Source organism: Coregonus lavaretus, assembly GCF_964263955.1.
Source record: "Coregonus lavaretus genome assembly, chromosome: 17".
In the NCBI taxonomy this organism is placed as follows: domain Eukaryota; kingdom Metazoa; phylum Chordata; class Actinopteri; order Salmoniformes; family Salmonidae; genus Coregonus; species Coregonus lavaretus.
In genome coordinates this window covers 5,504,962-5,524,114 of record NC_140004.1, presented here as the reverse complement: position 1 = coordinate 5,524,114, position 19,153 = coordinate 5,504,962, and the positions used below count along the sequence as shown (strand labels likewise).

The 19,153-nt window shown below is 43.6% G+C and overlaps 1 protein-coding gene across 1 annotated transcript in view; it reads left to right on the top strand.

Moving 5' to 3' along the window:
* Window positions 1–10,007, top strand: part of LOC311145093 (rho-related BTB domain-containing protein 1-like) — a 64,767-nt gene extending 54,760 nt beyond the window's left edge. The window contains exons 8-10 of the mRNA XM_084181275.1: window positions 5,221–5,460; window positions 5,826–5,931; window positions 6,205–10,007. Of these exons, the coding sequence (XP_084037401.1) occupies window positions 5,221–5,460; window positions 5,826–5,931; window positions 6,205–6,383 (525 nt within the window). The 3' untranslated portion in view covers window positions 6,384–10,007. The remainder of the gene's footprint in view (window positions 1–5,220; window positions 5,461–5,825; window positions 5,932–6,204) is intronic.
* The last annotated feature ends 9,146 nt before the right edge of the window (window positions 10,008–19,153 follow it).

The window sequence follows — 19,153 nt, the reverse complement described above, 5'->3', positions numbered from 1 at the left end:
AGCCCAAAAAAGACCAAATACAATACAAAGCCTAGAGTGCATTCAGTAAGTATTCAGACCCCTTGACTTTTTCCACATTTTGTTACGTTACAGCCTTATACTAAAATTGATTAAATAAATTGTTTCCTCATCAATCCACACACAAGACATTTTTTTTTTACCCCATAATGACAAAGTGAAAACAGGTTTGTAGACATTTTTGCAAATTTATAAAAAATTAAAACATAGCTTATAAGTATTCAGACACTTTGCTATGACACTCGAAATTTAGCTCGGGTGCATCCTGTTTCCATGATCATCCTTGAGATGTTTCTACAACTTGATTGGAGTCCACCTGTGGTAAATTAAATTGATTGGACATGATTTGGAAAGGCACACACCTGTCTATATAAGGTTGACAGTGCATGTCAGAGCAAAAACCAAGCCATGAGGTCGAAGGAATTGTCCGTCGAGCTCCGAGACAGGATTGTGTCGAGGCACAGATCTGGAGAAGGGTACCAAAAAATGTCTGCAGCATTGAAGGTCCCCAAGAACACAGTGGCCTCCATCATTCTTAAATGGAAGAAGTTTGGAACCACCAAGACTCTTCCTAGAGCTGGCCGCCTGGCCAAACTGAGTAATCGGGGAGAAGGGCCTTGGTCAGGGAGGTCACTCTGACAGAGCTCCAGAGTTCCTCTGTGGAGATGGGAGAACCTTCCAGAAGGATAACCATCTCTGCCACACTCCACCAATCAGGCCTTTATGGTAGAGTGGCCAGACGGAAGCCACTCCTCAGTAAAAGGCACATGACAGCCCGCTTGGAGTTTGTCAAAAGGCACCTAAAGACTCTGACCATGAGAAACAAGATTCTGGACTGGACACCGGTGGAGTGGATTGCTCTGACTCCGGAGTGGAGCAGCTGACAAACTCCAAGCGTGTGTCCAGTCCGGGCCGTGCCGGACTGGACACACGAACCACTGGCTTGCCGCGGGGAGCAGGAACGGGCCGGACCGGGCTGGCGACGCGCACCACTGGCTTGGTGCGGGGAGCAGGAACGGGCCGGACCGGGCTGACGACACGCACCACTGGCTTGGTGCGGGGAGCAGGAACAGGCCGGACCGGGCTGGCGACGCGCACCACTGGCTTGGTGCGGGGAGCAGGAACAGGCCGGACCGGGCTGGCGACGCGCACCACTGGCTTGGTGCGGGGAGCAGGAACAGGCCGGACCGGGCTGGCGACGCGCACACAGGCTTGGTGCGAGGGGCAAGAACAGGCCGGACCGGGCTGGCGACGCGCACCAATGGCTTGGTGCGAGGGGCAGGAACAGGCCGGACTGGACTGGGAACACGCACCACTGGCTTGGTGCGGGGAGCCGGAACGGGCCGGGCCGGACTGTGGAGGCGGACTGGAGGTCTGGAGCGGAGAGCTGACACAACCCGTCCTGGCTGAATGCCTATTTCCACACTATGTGTGAGGCATTAGCACAGGACGTACAGGGCTGTGCACTCGTACTGGCGCTACAGCACGTGGCACTAGCGCAGGATATACGGGACCGAGGAGGCATACTGGAGGCCACGAGCGTTGAGCCGGCACACCCCGTCCTGGCTGCATGCCCATCTTAGCACGACACGTGCGTGGTGCTAGCACCGGACGTACAGGACTGTGCCGGAACACTCGCGGCACAGTACGTGGCTCCGCATAACACGGAGCCTGCCCAGTCTCACGCTTCCTAGCCTGAGTACGGGGAGTTGGCTCTGCTCTAACTCTAGGCTCCGCCAACCACCCTTTTAGCCCCCCAAAATTTTTTTATTGGGGCTGTCTCTCGGGCTTCCTCCTCGGCCGGTACCCTCTGCGTTGCCGCTGCTCCTCTCTGTAGCGCGCCTCCACAGTCTCCACCCAAGGACGGCGATCCATTCCGGCCTGAATCTCTTCCCAAGTCCAGGATCCCTTCCCGTCCAGGATCTCCTCTCAAGTCCAGGCTGTCTGTTCCTGGACACGCTGCTTGGTCCTCTTTAGGTGGGATCTTCTGTCACGATCGTATACGGAAGAGACGGACCAAGGCTCAGCGTGATAAGTGTACAAATTTATTAGTACTTAACACACGAACCAAAACAACAAACAAACTATACGTGAAGTCCTAGGTTACCAAAACAAACCTTAACGGAACAAGATCCCACAAACTAACTGGTGCCAACAGGCTGCCTAAGTATGGTCCCCAATCAGAGACAACGAGCTACAGCTGCCTCTGATTGGGAACCACCCTGGCCAACATAGATCTAAACGATCTAGAACAAAAAACATAGAAAACTAAACAATGAAAATCCACACCCTGGCTCAACATTAAAGAGTCCCCAGAGCCAGGGCGTGACAGCGAGTTGAAGATAAATACTTTTACTAAGAGTATTAGTATATTAGTACTTGACTGACCCTGTCTCTCCAGATCTCCCAACAGTACTATTTCTAGGGTACATTTTAGATCAATGTTATGTATTTTCAGCCATTCCTGAACCTGAGACCAGAAACAGGCTACCTGAGGGCAATACCAAAATAAATGGTCTATTGATTCTGTGTCCTTACAACAAAATCTGCAGAGCTTCGATGATTGTATGCCCCAAATATTCAACATTTTGTTGGTGGCTAATTTTAGCTGAAAAACACAAAGTCTTGAATCTTGCGTCGTTTTATATATCAACTCATGGATTCGGTACATCAAAAATCTCTACCCGACTATTTTGCAATCTGTATGGCACAGCTGTCAACATCCTGGTCCTCAAATGAAACTGGTATACTTTCCTATTTATGCTATTTTTATTCCTCCGCCAGTTTTGATCCTTTATATTGGGCAGACAGACCAGTTCCCTACCTCCTCCCACTGCCTCCTCCATTTTTGGGGTAATGCTGTAATCAATTGGTTGTAATCTTGGATTGAGCAGACCTTCCCATATAATTCTGATAACTCCATGAAAGACATAACTCTACCATTCAAATGTACTATATCATTTAAAAACAAAATACCCTTTTCAAACATATTTTCCATAAATACAGGTATTTTATCAACCAGCACATTTGAGTTCAGCTATAATATTTGTTGTATTATTTGTTCTATCTTTTCAGGGGGATGAAATTGAAATTGTAGCCAGCTCTGCAATGCTTGTTTGAAAAAAAGCAAAATATAATTTTAAATTAATCGGAAATGAGACATGGCAATCTGCACAAAGACAAAAAGGCAATTTTTAAACAATGGATGAGCTTTTCTTAGTAATCTACTTGAGAACCATTTAGGGTTCCAAAAAAACTTTTGAATAAGTGATTCTGTTAGAGGATGGTTTAGTGCTTTTATATGTTATAATCTCAACCCACCCAGTTCATATTCATTATATAGATAGGCACGCTTTATCTTGTCTGGTTTAGCATCCCAGATAAAGCGAAATATATTTTGCTCATATGATTTGAAAAACAAATCATCAGGAGTAGGCAGTGCCATAAGTAAGTGAGTAAACTGAGATATGACTAAGGAGTTAATCAGGGCAATTTTTCCATAAGTAGACAGGTATTTACCTCTCCATGGTTGCAGGATCTTGTCTATTTTTACAAGTTTTCTATTGAAATTCATTGTGGAGAGCGCATTTATACATATTGTGATATGAATACTAAGTATGTCTACTTCACCGTCAGCCCATTTTATAGGTAAACTGCAGGGTAATGTAAAAGTTGTATTTTTTTAAAGATCCAATACGTAATATTGTACACTTATCATAACTAGGTTTTAGTCCAGAGAGTCCAGAAAAGTTATCTACATCTTCAATGAGACATTGCAGGGATCTAGCTTGCGGACTTAATATAAAACTTGAGTCATCGGCATACATGGAAACTTTTTCTAATCCTCTAATGTTGTTATTTGATCTGATTTTAATAGCTAGCATTTCAATGGCCATAACAAATTGATATGGTGACAGCTGACACCCTTGTTTAACTCATCTTGATAATTAAAAACTCTCTGAGAAGTAGCCGCTATTTACTATTTTACACCTGGGATTGCTATACATTACTTTGACCCATTCTTTAAGAGAATCACCGAAATTGAAAAAATCCAGGCATTTATAAATAAAATCCAGTCTTACTTTATCAAAGGCCTTTTCAAAATCCGCTTTAAATACCAGGCCTGGCTTATAGGACTAGAATTAGATGCAGAAGTCTTTCACTTCTCTTCACGAAGATTGAATGCTTGTGGATCTGAATAAATAACTGCTATAGACTGCCATCGTGTGTTCGCTCTTCTTTCAAACTACCCGTGAGTTCTATTGGGCTACTGTATTTAACATTCAGCGAAAAAGAGCTTGCGTCCCTTCGAATAGGCTATTGGTATAAGAAATGCTAAAACAATCATGTCCAGCATGCTATTCTAGTCTAGCTTTTCCTGCATGGGTCTACAAGAGCTAAGGAGCGTTTTTTAAGGAGAGGCCAGCGGAACACAGGTGCTTGCGTATTGCGCAAGAGACAAAGGCTATAAGTTAGAAGCTTATTATGCATAACCAATCATGAATTAGCTAAATATAAGGCTGCATTGAATTTATTACCTGAAACAGGTAGGCTAGGACATCTAAATATAGGACTATATATCAATCTATACTGAACAAAATCTAAACGCAACATGCAACAATTTCAACGATTTTATTGAGTTACAGTTCATATAAGGAAATCAGTCAATAATAGATAAATTAATTAGGCCCTAATCTATGGATTTCACATGAGCCTATCATAATTAGTTTTTCCTTACAAAAGTGCTTTATTACAGACATAAATACTCCTCAGTTTCATCAGCTGTCCGGTTGGCTGGTCTCCGACGATCCCGCAGGTAAAGAAGCTGGATGTGGAGGTCCTTGGCTGGCGTGATTACACGTGGTCTGCAATTGTGAGGCTGGTTGGACATACTGCCAAATTCTCTAAAACGACGTTGGTAGAGAAATGAACATGACATTCTCAGGCAACAGTTCTGGTGGACATTCCTGCAGTGAGCATGCCAATTGCACGCTCCCTCAAAACTAACAGGGATGTAAACAAATGTATACTCATAAACGTAGTCTCAGGCATAACAACACCCGTGCCAATTTATCCTCCAAACACCGGCTTCTCAGGCATTATCACTTAAATAACTACTGGAAGACCTGGTATTATTATTTTCTAATTCACTAAATTTTAATCTCTCTCTCTCTCCATCTTTTTCTCTCACCCTCACTCCAGGTGTCCATCCCTGACACCAGTAGCTCCTGTATGCGTGCAGTGTTGGAGTTCATGTACTGTGGGCTGCTTTCGCCCTGTCCTGACCTGGAGCCTATTGAGCTCATCATCCTATCCAACCGACTGTGTCTGCCACGCCTTGTTGCCCTCACAGAGCAGCATGCTGTGGATGAGCTGCTCCAGTGGGCTAAGAAGGGAGTGGAGATTGACGGACACGTGCTGGCTTACCTGGAGTTGGCTCAGGTGAGTCTTTACACGTACCATATACTCTGAATGACAGTTGTACTGATGACACTGTTACTGCAATACACATACTACACATAATACAAATACTACATGTTGTTGTTAGGAAAATACTATTTCACTGGAGAGAACATTCTAACTGATATCCAAGAAGGATCGGACCACCCTATAACTCAGGCCTATATCAGATACCCAACTGTAGAAAACGTTGTTCTACAATGACAGGTGACATTCATCTTTTAAAGTCATTTGTCCACTTCCCATTCAAGTTCATCTTTCTTATTTGTAAAGTAAGAAAGTTTGAGGTCTTTCTTTTCATTGGACCTTTTTGATGGACTGCTCACCTATTCATTCATCCCTTGCAGTTCCACAATGCCAAGCAGCTGTCTGCCTGGTGTCTCCATCACATCTGCACCAACTACAACAGCATCTGTCGCAAGTTCCCTAAAGACATGAAGGTCATGTCTCCAGGTACAGACTGCATTCCCTCTCTCTTCTCTACCTCTTTGTGTGTCTCCGAGTCCACTCTATTCTCAACAAATTGTTCAGCTCCTTTGTACCTATAGTCCCACCTCCAATCCCCAACATCGCTCCCCATCTCTCACTCGTTTCTCACGTGGCTTTTTGGTCCCTTATATTAACGATTTCTTTCTCTTTCTATATCTATGTATGTATCTCTTACTTTCTCTCCCTTTCAATTAATAATCAATTTATTCTGATCTCCCCCCCTCTCTCTGCGTGTAGATAACCAGAGGCACTTTGAGAAGCAACGTTGGCCTCCAGTGTGGTTCCTGAAGGAGGAGGACCGTTACCTGCGCTCTCAGAAGGAGCGCGAGCGCGAGGAGGAGATCCTACGCAAGCAGCGCACCAAGAGAGGCTGGTGCTTCTCCAGACACCCGTCCTCCTCGCCCCACGTCTCCTGAGGCTGTCACCCCTCCATGACCCCTCCATGACCCCTCCTTTTCTGACCTCTCACCCCAGACTTAGGAGGCCAGCTATGAGCCTACCACCCCTCCATGACGGGAGAGCCAAGTTTCCCTTCTGTACGATTGTGTGTGTGTGTGTGTGGGTGGGTGGGTATCGGCGTGGGCAGTTCTCTGTGCCCAAGGTGGCCTCACCTCGCTGGGCCTCAGTGACCAGTCCAGTGCTGCCTCCTGCCCCTGAGATCCACCCACCAGCCTGGGGGTGACGAGACTGGGTACAAAAGGGCTCTCTCTCTGCCCCTCAGTCACACAGACGCTAAAGACCATTCCACAGACCACTGCTAAGACTCCCCTATGGGGAGGTTACCTCTGACTTGACGTCTATTTAGACTGTTAGCGCACTGGACAAGACCAGCAGCCAGGGGGCACCAGCGCTGCTCCAACACACATGGAAGGATGCTTTTGTTTGGTTTTCTTTCGCTTAGGGATTTGAAATTAGAGTAGAGCCCATCCCAGAGTTGGGTGTTTTGCCTCAGAGTCTCTGACCATAACCTATGCCTGTCTGACTTCTCTTCCACAGACTTTGTCCTCCATTTTGGACCGGTTTGACACCATTTTGTTTTCTCTCGGGTTTCATCCCAGTGAAGCTCCATGTTGGAGGTTTGAATCCCAAATGTTGCCCTAGACTGTTCTAGAATCAGCTGTCCAAGGGAGGGGCAGTAGAGGTGGTAGTCTGGGTTTAGGTTCCTGCTCCAGCACAGGAGGTGGTTTGTGGTTCAAGCACCCATCGTGATCCCCAAACCCCCACATAACACCAAGAGGAGAGGCCAACAGTGCTGACCAAACTGACCAAATTCCCCTCAATGACATTCAAAGTGAACACTTGATAGCAATTCTGGATCAGATGGCTATTTTATATCACTGCCATGGGAGGGAGTAAGAAGCAGAACTGAACAGACTTCTTCTTGCTCCGTCTTGATTGACCACTAGGGTGCCCCTCAGCCAGCCTGCCTTAACTTCCCCATACCACAGGGGGCAGCACTGCTCAGGGTTCCATCATCAACCCTTACCAGGAGCAACCAGGAGTTTTCTCCCCTGCCTGCGTATATCCTTGATTCCAGTTTCTTTTAACTTTATTTTATTCCAGTTGTATTTGAAAGTCAACTGTAGTCTTTTGTCCTCACTGAGTGTTGAAGCACAGGTATTATACCAAAAATGAAGCTGTGACATGTTCTCTCCCTCCTGGCTCCTTGCCCTCCTCTCCTCGCCTCCTCCATAACATGGCAGATACGGGGAGGAAGGGAATAAGGTATTAGGAATGAAGGAAGATAACTTTTTGATCCCTCTCTCAGCATGTTTTTATAAAGCTGCAATGTCAGGTAAAACCCAGGTGTCACTGCAGGACTTCCACTCCTTTAGCTGGAATTGAAAATGGTGCTCAGGATGTCTACATAAAGACAGTATGTCTATGACACACACATACTTGTACCTGTCTTTTCAGTCCACTCGTTTTTTAATGTCTGCCCAGTCCGTCATCAGTGTTAATATACGGAAATCTTTCAAATCTACACATATAGTGTTACATTCAGATGTGATGCACTAGGGTTATTTTTTTTCTTATTCAAAGGTGTCTAATAGACATTACGTTAGTGAATATATTCATAGTATTATACATTTTTGAAGTTGAATCTTTACATTTATTTAACTACATAGTTTTCAATGCAGTATTAGACCAAAATATTTCACTTGCTTGTAATTTCTTGGGCTGCAGAGTGCAGTTCTATTTTCATTGTGAGGGAGTGTGCTGTTTCAATCGGTTGTTAACAAAGGGAATGTGTTTGCTTTTGATTGAATGTGCAGTTCTATCTTTTAGTTGAATGCTATGGAGTTGGAGTTTGGACTGCTGAGAAAATCTTAGTAACCCACTGCACCTTTAAGGTCTTCATTAATCCAAGACAAGGTGTATTACAACAGGCGTGTTAAAATAAGAAAACAATAACCAACAAAGCATTATTACTGTATTTTATTGTCTTCTTTGTGCTAGTTATTTATGCTTTGGGGCTGAATCTCTTTAGCACCTTTGTTCTATTTGTGGGTTTGAGATTTCCACCCCCGGCTTTACCCAGGTGACTGTGGGAGATAGATGGATGGCGTGAAACGTGTGGCTTGTTTTGCTTTTCTTCACGGGAGGTGTGTTCGAGTCATCAACAGCGACTGAAATAACTGTGTGATAGGATCTCACGAGACCCAAGTGTGAATCGGGCTGATTTTAACCTAAAAAAAAAAAACTGCAAACCTGCATATTTGGAATTGTAACACTGAAATAGTCCTAGCGCCCCTATTTCAGACTGGGATATTGGAACATGAATCTGGGGTTGACATGGGGACATAGAGATATTTGACTTCCATTACCCCTTTCAATGCCCCAAGGATTAGCTATTAGAGTTGTCTTACTAATGGTAGACAGGCCCTACAAAGCCTTCCCTCATGGAAGGTCCCCTGTAGCTCAGTTGGTAGAGCATGGCGCTTGCAACGCCAGGGTTGTGGGTTCGTTTCCCACGGGGGGCCAGTATGAAAAAATGTATGCACTCACTAACTGTAAGTCGCTCTGGATAAGAGCGTCTGCTAAATGACTAAAGTGCACATCCACTATTAGGAAGCAGAGTATACTCAAAATGTACAATGTAGTATAGTGTAAGGTAGTGGTATACAGTTGCAGACAGGTTCTGCAAAGGATAATAGCAGAGCTGATTGATTCAGTCTCTGGTAATGCTTACACACCCAGTCTCACCCACCCAGGCCAGAGAGGCTGGACTCTCCCTCGTCTTCCTCCCACGTCTGAGTCTCCCTCTGGGGCTGCAGACCCCAGCGCTGCTCCCGGAAAGCCTCTGGGTCTTCGGGTGGTCAGTAAAAACACAGGCCTCAAGTTAGTAGGTGAAGGGGCTGTTAGTATTGTAAGTTCTCTGAGTCTGTTCCTGTTTGGGAAACTGATTTAGTCAGCCACTACAAACTAGCAGGGCAGATTACCCTCTGTAATGCCCTAGAGACCAAGGTTTAGACACTTCTGATCTAGGGGATGCTAAAGCTTACTTTGAGGATACTGGCTGCCTTGTGTGAATGCTGTTCAACACTTGTGTGATGTGGTTATTATTTCTGCATCGTGGCCTAATTTTGGTATTGTAATAGCACTTTTCTCCAATTTTTAGTATTAGATTGAACTTTCCTTTATTTTGTGTCTTTTTAGCTCTGACTTTTTGTGCTTGGCATGGACTACTTCTTTAACAAGGTTGTTTTAAAAACGTGATATTTTGTAGCATGGGATCTTCCTTTCTCCCTTAACTGTCCATATGGATTTCTGGGCTTTATTGAGTGTGTATCTTTCTCATTATGTTCACATACAAAGACAAACTGGGCTCAGCTGTAGTATCAAGGTATTCGTGACTAACATTGAAGCCTCTGTCTATTATGTGTGAAGCCTCTAAAGTCAGTCCTAATATTGTAATTGTATATAATATTATTCTCATACGTTCAGTTGGGTTGAGTACAGCCTAAAGGTAACATCATTGGGATATCAGAATAACATTGAGGATACGGTACACAGGAATATGTGTACATGTGAATAACTAATGAGGGCGGCAGGTAGCTTAGTGGGTAAGAGCGTTGTGCCAGTAACCGAAAGGTAGCTGGTTCTAATCCCCGAGCCGACTAGGTGAAAAATCTGTCGATGTGCCCTTAAGCAAGGCACTTAACCCTAATTGCTCATGTAAGTCGCTCTGGATAAGAGCGTCTGCTAAATGACTTAAATGTAAATGTAAATGTAATGACAATAGTTATTGACATTAGCTAGATGTGTTGCTTCTTGTACAGTGTTATAGCAGTATCTTAACACTGTTACTGTGGTGTATTGGATATATGAGGTTAGGTAAGACATGGTATTATTGGGTTGGCAGGTGTTGGGACCATGGTTTCCCTCTCCAGTGTTAGTACAGTACTTAGTTGTAGTTTGCGCTCACGTTCTAACACTATATGAATTCATACACCTTGGGAATGTGCTATTTATAAATTGGGCTGCCTTGGAAGCTACAGTAAGAGGAATGTTTTGATTGTCTGAAATGCATGTATGCACAAGGAAACGAATTACAAAGTGATTCTTTGGCTTTGAACAGCCATCAATAGTTGACCCACATTGCCTCCTATTGGGCCATTTCTGTAACTTCACATTTGGTGATGAGATGATGAACTATCATTTGAAACATAACATTTAGTCCATACTCTTTTAGGATGTTACTTTCACATCACCTTAATTTGTATCAGCTCAATAGTGTAGTATTGGCCAAAGAAAACATGAGCATTGCTGAGAATTTGATGTAGCGTTCATAAAGCTAATATTTTCTAACATATTGACAGAGAGAACCCCTTGTTATTGTTGTTGTTTGCCCCTAGTCTGGCGTCTCCAGTGCCTTTTGAGATAACCTTAGATAAAAACATGCACAAGACCGTTTACATAATTGTCCATTTAAATACATTTTGCCAATTTATTCATTACTTAATGTAGCTAACATTAGATAGTTAATCCAGAGATTCTTACCTTTGCCTCGATTTGGCAGTCTCGTCTAGATCATCATGGCATTTTAGGTTATTTATGATAGCCACATTAGCATCATAATAGCATTTCATTTTTGGGGGTTAAATACAGGCAAATATATTGATAAAAGTCACCTTGTCCTAGAGAGATTTACACAACCCTTATTTGAAGTATTTCTAAAATCCCCTATAGGAAAAATTAATGGTGGAAAAACGATTATGACTCATACTGTGGTACTCTATAGGCCTACTGTACATACGAGGGGCCTCCGAACCACTGCCTTCTGGGTTCATGTTGGCACCCACCGTGCAAGCTAAAAACACACACGCACACGCATTCAACCAGGCAGCTTTCCTCCTCGTCTCTTAGTGCCTGTGGATTGACCAATGTTTCCACCATCCTATGCTGTGTACCAAAGGGGCTCTGCTGTTGAGGCCTACAGTAGTCTACAGTAGCTGTGGGGTACACAGTGCATAAGGCCCCTGACTTGGAGCTTTACGAATATGTCACCCAAACCTTGTCACATCATCCTAACCAAGCTAGGCTGTAGATACTACATCGTTGAGAAGACATTGAGAACCAACAGATTTTCGATTCGGTAACAAACTGATCTTTTGCACTCGGCAGTCTGTCAAGGCCTGCACTTTCTGTCTATTATGTAGCCTTTACACCATGTGTGTACTAATGGATTATTAAACCAAGTTTTACCAGCTTGCCTCAGCAGTCAGAAATAGCTTCAACCCAACTCTGGCTCCTGCTCTCTGTCTCTCTCTCTCTCGCTCTCTCTCTGTTTGTGGCAGAGACGGCACCAGTATAGAACTGGGCTATTCATTAGAGATGTAGGGCGGGGAGTCCCACCTATAAAGAAGGAGACAGAACCACAAAATGTGATGTTGAGCAGTACAGTGTCTACCATTTTGACACAAAATGGCAAAACTGCTCCTCTGCAGCAATGATACTCTACAGTGAACTTTGTAAACCCGATCTCCACTTGTTTGACCCAAAACTGTATGTTACGCCATGTTCACTTGCTAGTCGGAACTAGGAAACTCCGAAATGTCCGACTTGCTAACTTGTTGAAGGTGGCACATGTGTAACTACAACCAGTTAGCAAGTCGCACATTTCAGAGTTTAATAGTTCCAATTAGCACATCAATGCGGCATTAGCCCAGGACAGAGAGAGCTGGAAGGGGGAGGGACAGGAGCCTTGGTAGGTTGGAGGTGAATCTCTGCTCTGTGACATTTCAGTGTGACTTAGACATAGTATTATTATGCACTTTTGTTTCCCTCTTCTCATTTCAATTTCAAATTAATATTGATATTAACTGCTTGTGTTAAGATGTTTATGAAACTGAAAAAGCACACAGACACACACAACACACCATATAATAATAATAATAATAATATACACACAATATTAAGGGCTTTTTTAAAAGATAACAATTAGATTGTTTTGCTGCTTTCGCAAAAATGTTTTGAATAATCCTTAGTAATATTTTTTAACCACTGATTTGTTTAAAAAAATATATATATAATTTTTTTGTCGTTTCAGTATTTTAATGTTTGACCTGGCCATTAATAAAACCCTACGTAAATATTTTCTACTTGTCCTTTTGTCTTTTGAGCCTAATGTTCTACATAAACTCTCCATGATGCTTATTGTGCACAGAAATGTTTTAGAAACTCTGTGTGTGTGTGAGAGACAAGTGGGGACATTTCGCCTGTACCCACAAGGAAAATTGCTTTTTTTAGGGGTTACGGTTAGAATTAGGCTTAGGAGCTAGGGTTGGGGTTAGGGTTATGTTAAGGGTTTGGTAAATGATTAGGGAAAGTAGGATTTTGAATGGGAATCAGTTGTTTTGTACTAACAAGGATCGTAAAACAATTGTGTGTGTATGTATGTGTCGTCAGGGGAAAGCGACTGCGCCTTCATTGAAGCGGAAGTTCAAGGCCGACGACGGTACTGCAGGCATTGTTAGAACAAAACAGAATCCCCTATTACAGTGAATGGGGAAAAAAGACGATCTTCGTGGTCAATCTTTGTGTAAATAAAATAAATGTTTCAATCATGTTACCAATAATTGCTTCTAATACACCAAATGTATGTCCTTGGACTGATTATTTTGAAATCGCACACAGAAGAAGTTCTAAGAATAATTTAGTTCAGGTTGACATTTATTGTCATGAGTCTTGCCCTGGAGGCAGAACTGAGCTATATTTTGGCTATATTTTCATGTAAACGAAAATGTGCTTTTTGGACTTAATTTAAGTTACTGTAAGGGTTAGACATTAGGGTTAGCACTGTGGTTAAGGTTAGGTTTAAAATCAGATGTTATGACTTTGTGGCTGTGCCAGCTAGTGACCACTCTGCAGAGCTGCCTCCAGTACATGAGTCATCTAAAAAAATGCCACCCTGCTCCTAACCTATTTTGTTATTTTGTGTGTTTTTGCGCTGATCGTAACTTTTTTTGTGCCATCGTTTCCTATGACCGAAAAAAGCTTCTGGACATCAGAACAGCAATCACTCACCTCAATCTGGACGAAGACATACCGCTCTCACCTCAGACCAGGCCCTAATCCCCGACACTCGGAAGAGGAAAATATGTCGTTATAGAGGTCGCCGGACAGGCACATTGACGAGACTACGGCGATGAGCGAATAAACCTTTGTTTTACTGGCGAATGTGCAATTGCTGGAGAACAAACTGGACAAGCTCCGTTCGAGACTATCCTAAGAACTGTAATATACTGTGCTTTTTGGAGTCATGGCTGAACAAGGACATGGATAATATACGGGGTTTTTCATGCATCGGCAGGACAGAACAGTAGCGTCCGGTAAGAGCTCGTTGTCAACAAAGACTGGTGCGCAATCTCTAATATTTAGGAAGTCTCAAGATTCTGCTCGCCTGAGTTAGACCATACTGTTTCTATATTTTTCGTAGCTGTCTATTTACCACCACAAACCGATGCTGGCACTAAGACCACCACTCAACGAGCTGTATAGGGCCATAACCTCCTTGTGGCCAGTGATTTTAATGCAGGAAAACTGAAATGAATTTACCTAATTTCTACCAGCATGTCACCTGTGCAACTAGACACAGAGATGCATACAAAGCGCTCCCTCAGCCTCCATTTGGCAAATCTGACTATAACTCTATCCTCCTGGTTCCTGCTTATAAGCAAAAACTCAAAACAGGAAGTACTAGTGACACGCTCAATACAGAAGTGGTCATATGAAGCGGATGCTAAGTTACAGGACTGTTTCTCTAGCACTGACTGAAATATGTTCCGGGATTTATCCGATGGTATTGAGGAGTTAACCACATCAGTCACCAGCTTCATTAATAAGTGCATTGACAACGTCGTCCCCACAGTGACAGTACATACATATCCCAACCAGAAACCATTGATTACAGGAAACATCCACACTGAGCTAAAGGCTAGAGCTTCCGCTTTCAAGGAGCGGGACACTAACCCCGCTACGCCCTCCGACGAACCATCAAACAAGCAAAGTGTCAGTACAGGAATAAGATTGAATCCTACTACAACATCCCATCGGATGTGGCAGGGCTTGCAAACTATCACAGATTACAAAGAGAAACCAAGCTGAGAGCTGCCCAGTGAGGCAAGCTGAGCAGACAAGCAACACTGAACCATGCGTGAGAGCACCAGCTGTTCTGGACAACTGTGTGATCACGCTCTCCATAGCCGATGTGAGTAAGATCTTTAAACAGGTTAACATTCACAAGGCCGCAGGGCTAGACGGATTACCAGGATGCAAACTCAGAGCATGCGCTGACCAGCTGGCAAGTGTTTTTCTTCACTGACATGTTCAACCTTTCCCTGACGCAGTCTGTAATACCTATAGTTGAAGTCAGAAGTTTACATACACCTTCGCCAAATACTTTTAAACTCAGTTTTTCACAATTCCTGACATTTAATCCTAGTAAAGATTCCCTGTCTTAGGTCAGTTAGGATCACCACTTTATTTTAAGAATGTGAAATGTCAGAATAATAGTAGAGAGAATGATTTATTTAAGCTTTTCTTTCTTTCATCACATTCCCAGTGGGTCAGAAGTTTAAATACACTCAATTAGTATTTGGTAGCATTGCCTTTAAATTGTTTAACTTGGGTCAGTTCTGTCCACAAATGTTCTATAGGATTGAGGTCAGGGCTTTGTGATGGCCACTTCAATACCTTGACTTTGTTGTCCTTAAGCCATTTTGCCACAACTTTGGAAGTATGCTTGGGGTCATTGACCATTTGGAAGACCCATTTGCGACCAAGCCTTAACTTCCTGACTGATGTCTTGAGATGTTGCTTCAATATATCCACATAATTTTCCTTCCTCATGATGCCATCTATTTTGTGAAGTGCACCAGTCCCTCCTGCAGCAAAGCACCCCCACAGCATGATGCTGCCACCCCCGTGCTTCACGGTTGGGATGGTGTTCTTCGGCTTGCAAGCAACCCCCTTTTTCTTCCAAACATAACAATGGTCATTATGGCCAAACAGTTCTATTTTTGTTTCATCAGACCAGAGGACATTTCTCCAAAAAGTACGATCTTTGTCCCCATGTGCAGTTGCAAACCGTAGTCTGGCTTTTTGATGGCGGTTTTGGAGTAGGGGCTTCTTCCTTGCTGAGCGGCCTTTCAGGTTATGTCGATATAGGACACGTTTTACTGTGGATATAGATACTTTGTACCTGTTTCCTCCAGCATCTTCACAAGGTCCTTTGCTGTTGTTCTGGGATTGATTTGCACTTTTCACACCGTACGTTCATCTCTAGGAGACAGAAGAGACTCCTTCCTGAGCGGTATGACGGTTGCGTGGTCCCATGGTGTTTATACTTGCGTACTATTGTTTGTACAGATGAAGGTAGTACCTTCAGGCGTTTGGAAATTGCTCCCAAGGATGACATTTTTTTTTTCTGAGGTCTTGGCTGATTTCTTTAGATTTTCCCATGATGTCAAGCAAAGAGGCACTGAGTTTGAAGGTAGGCCTTGAAATACATCCACAGGTACACTCAAATGATGTCAATTAGCCTATCAGAAGCTTCTAAAGCGATGACATCATTTTCTGGAATTTTCCAAACTGTTTAAAGGCACAGTCAACTTAGTGTATGTAAACTTCTGACCCACTGGAATTGTGATACAGTGAATTATAAGTGAAATAATCTGTCTGTATACAATTGTTGGAAAGATTACTTGTGTCATGCACAAAGTAGATGTCCTAACCGACTTGACAAAACTATAGTTTGTTAACAAGAAATGTGTGGAGTGGTTGAAAAACAAGTTTTAATGACTCCAACCTAAGTGTATGTAAACTTCCGACTTCAACTGTACATGTTTTAAGCAGACCACCATAGTCCCTTTGCCCAAGAACGCCAAGGTAAACTGTCTAAATGACTATTGCCCCTGGCACTCACATCTGTTGCCATGAAATGCTTTGAAAGGCTGGTCATGGCTCATATCAACACCATCATCCCAGAAATGCTGGACCCACTCCAATTCACACACCGCCCAAACAGATCCACAGATGACGCAATCTCTATTTCCCACCTGGACAAAAGGAACACCTACTTGAGAATGCTGTTCATAGACTACAACTCAGCGTTCAACACCATAGTGCCCTCCAAGCTCATCACTAAGCTAAGGTCCCTGGGACTGAACATCTCCCTCTGCAACTGGATCCTGGATATCCTGACGGGACGCCCCCAAGAGGTGAGGGTAGGCAACAACACATCCTCCACACTGACCCTCAACACGGGGGCCCCTCAGGGGTGCGTGCTTAGTCCCCTCCTGTACTCCCTGTTCACACAGGACTGTGTGGCTGTGCACGACTCCAACACCATCATCAAGTTTGCCTATCATGGTCCTATCGTGGTCCACACACACCAACACAGTCGTGACGAGGGCACGACAATGCCACTTCCCCCTCAGGAGGCTGAAAAGATTTGGCATGGACCCTCAGGTCCTCTAAAAAAGTTATACAGCTGCACCATTGAGTGCATCTTAACTGGCTGCATCACTGCTTGGTATGGCAACTGCTCGGCAGCTGACCGCAAGGCACTGCAGAGGGTAGTGTGTATGGCCCAGTACATCACAGGGGCCGAACTCCCTGCCATCTAGAATCTCTATACCATGTGTTGTCAGAGGAAGGCCCTACAAATTGTCAGACTCCAGTCACCCAAGTCACAGACTGTTCTCTCTGCTACCACACAGCAAGCGGTACTGGAGCGCTAAATCTGGAACCAAAAGGCTCCTGAACAGCTTCTACCCCCAAGTCATAAGACTGCTAAATAGTTAACCAAATAGCTACCCGGACTATCTGTATTGACCCTTTTTGCAATAACTCTTTTTGACTCACACACTGGACTCTACCCACACACTCACACATACAGTACTTACACTGACACTCCAACACATATGCTGCTGCTACTGTCTATTATCTATCCTGTTGCCTAGTCACTTTACCCCTACCTAAATGTATATATCTACCGACTCAGTACTGGTACCCCATGTATATACCCAAGCTATCATTGCTTATTGTGTATTTATTCCTCGTGTTACTATTAATTTTCTATTATTATAATTTATTGTATTCTGCATTGTTGGGAAGGGCCCATCAGTAAGCATTTCACTGTTAGTCTACACCTGTTGTTTACGAAGCGTGTGACAATTACATTTGATTGATTTGATAATGGCAGCCTGCAGTAGCCCGGACCTTCAACTTGAGTTACTCAATGAGAGGAGGCAGCACTGAGCTAGCCTGCAACGTCACTTCCTGAAGTAGCTCAAACTGGTCATGTTCTGTCTCAATGAGATGCCATCTTAACCGACTTAATTTGGCTTCAGTGCGCTATTGAGTCTTCACATAGGAATGAATGGTGTTGTGATCAATGGCTTTGTCCATTCATACAGTATATACAGTCATTGGTCTGTCTGTGTCAGGAGAAGCACCTATGTAACCAGTAGATGGTGCCAGAGATCAATGTTGCCTCCTGCTCTTTCTTCCTCATAGTTCCTGCCTCAGTTTATGACATAATAATGTCTCAATCATCACATCAAATCAAGATCCTCTTGAGAATCCAAGTTTGATGTATCTAAACTTAGACCTGTTGAGGTAAGGTATTGGTGTATAGTTTTATAGGACACTGCATAACCACATCAACCACAGTCAACCATGACATCATTGCAGATATACTGGATTGAAATGAAATGGACAAGCATAGCCCTATCATCACTACATTTTATTGGTTTTGAATAAGAACTGGCCTATCCTGTGACCTGACCTGGACAAACTCTGGGTCCTAGCTACAGGCTATAAAAGTGGGGCCTACCCACACCTGATCCACAGCAGTACCCTGCTCTCCTTCCTTCACATGAGCTCATGTGTTCTCCATGCTATACCGGTTTTCCCTTGGAGAGAGGAACAACGGCGTGAGTCTCAGCCAGCCTGTGGACCTATTGGAACGATCCCAGCCTCGGCCTATACAGAGGGAATGGAGCATGAAGACGTGAAGCTGTAGCACCGCACACACACACACACGCACTGGGTCTTTGTCTCTGTCTCTAGCGCCACAGCACATACACACAAACTGAGCAAGTCACTTCAAGGTATGTTATTATTGCTGCTGTATAGTCATAAAGGAGACAGATTATTTCTCCACAGTGGAGAGAAGGCAGAAGAAGAAAAAAGATCTTCAGTGAAGTTCATCATTTGGCAAGATGGTTGAAACTTGGGAGATCATCACAACCCATTGCTATTGGTTCACAACCCTTTGCTATTGGTCATCTACTCACTTCACTGATCAGTAGAGAATAGCCAGTTTACCAATACAGTCACATCCAAAATTATCACCCTTGACTAAGATGAGCAAAAAATACTGTATAAAATAATTAATACAAATACTGAGCTATATTGTATGCAAAAAAAGTTTTCACTGTTTTGTTAAATAGGTAATAAAATACACCTGTCGTCAATTAACCATTTATTTGTGGATGTTGATGTGTGCTTGGGGTTATTGTCTTTCTGGAAGATCCACTTGAAGCAAAGTTTCAACCTCCTGGCAGAGTCAACCAGGTTTTTGGCTAAAATGTCCTGGTACATGGTAGAGTTCATGATGCCGTTGACCTTAACAAGGGCATCAGTGGAAGAGAAACAGCTCCATAACATTAAAGAT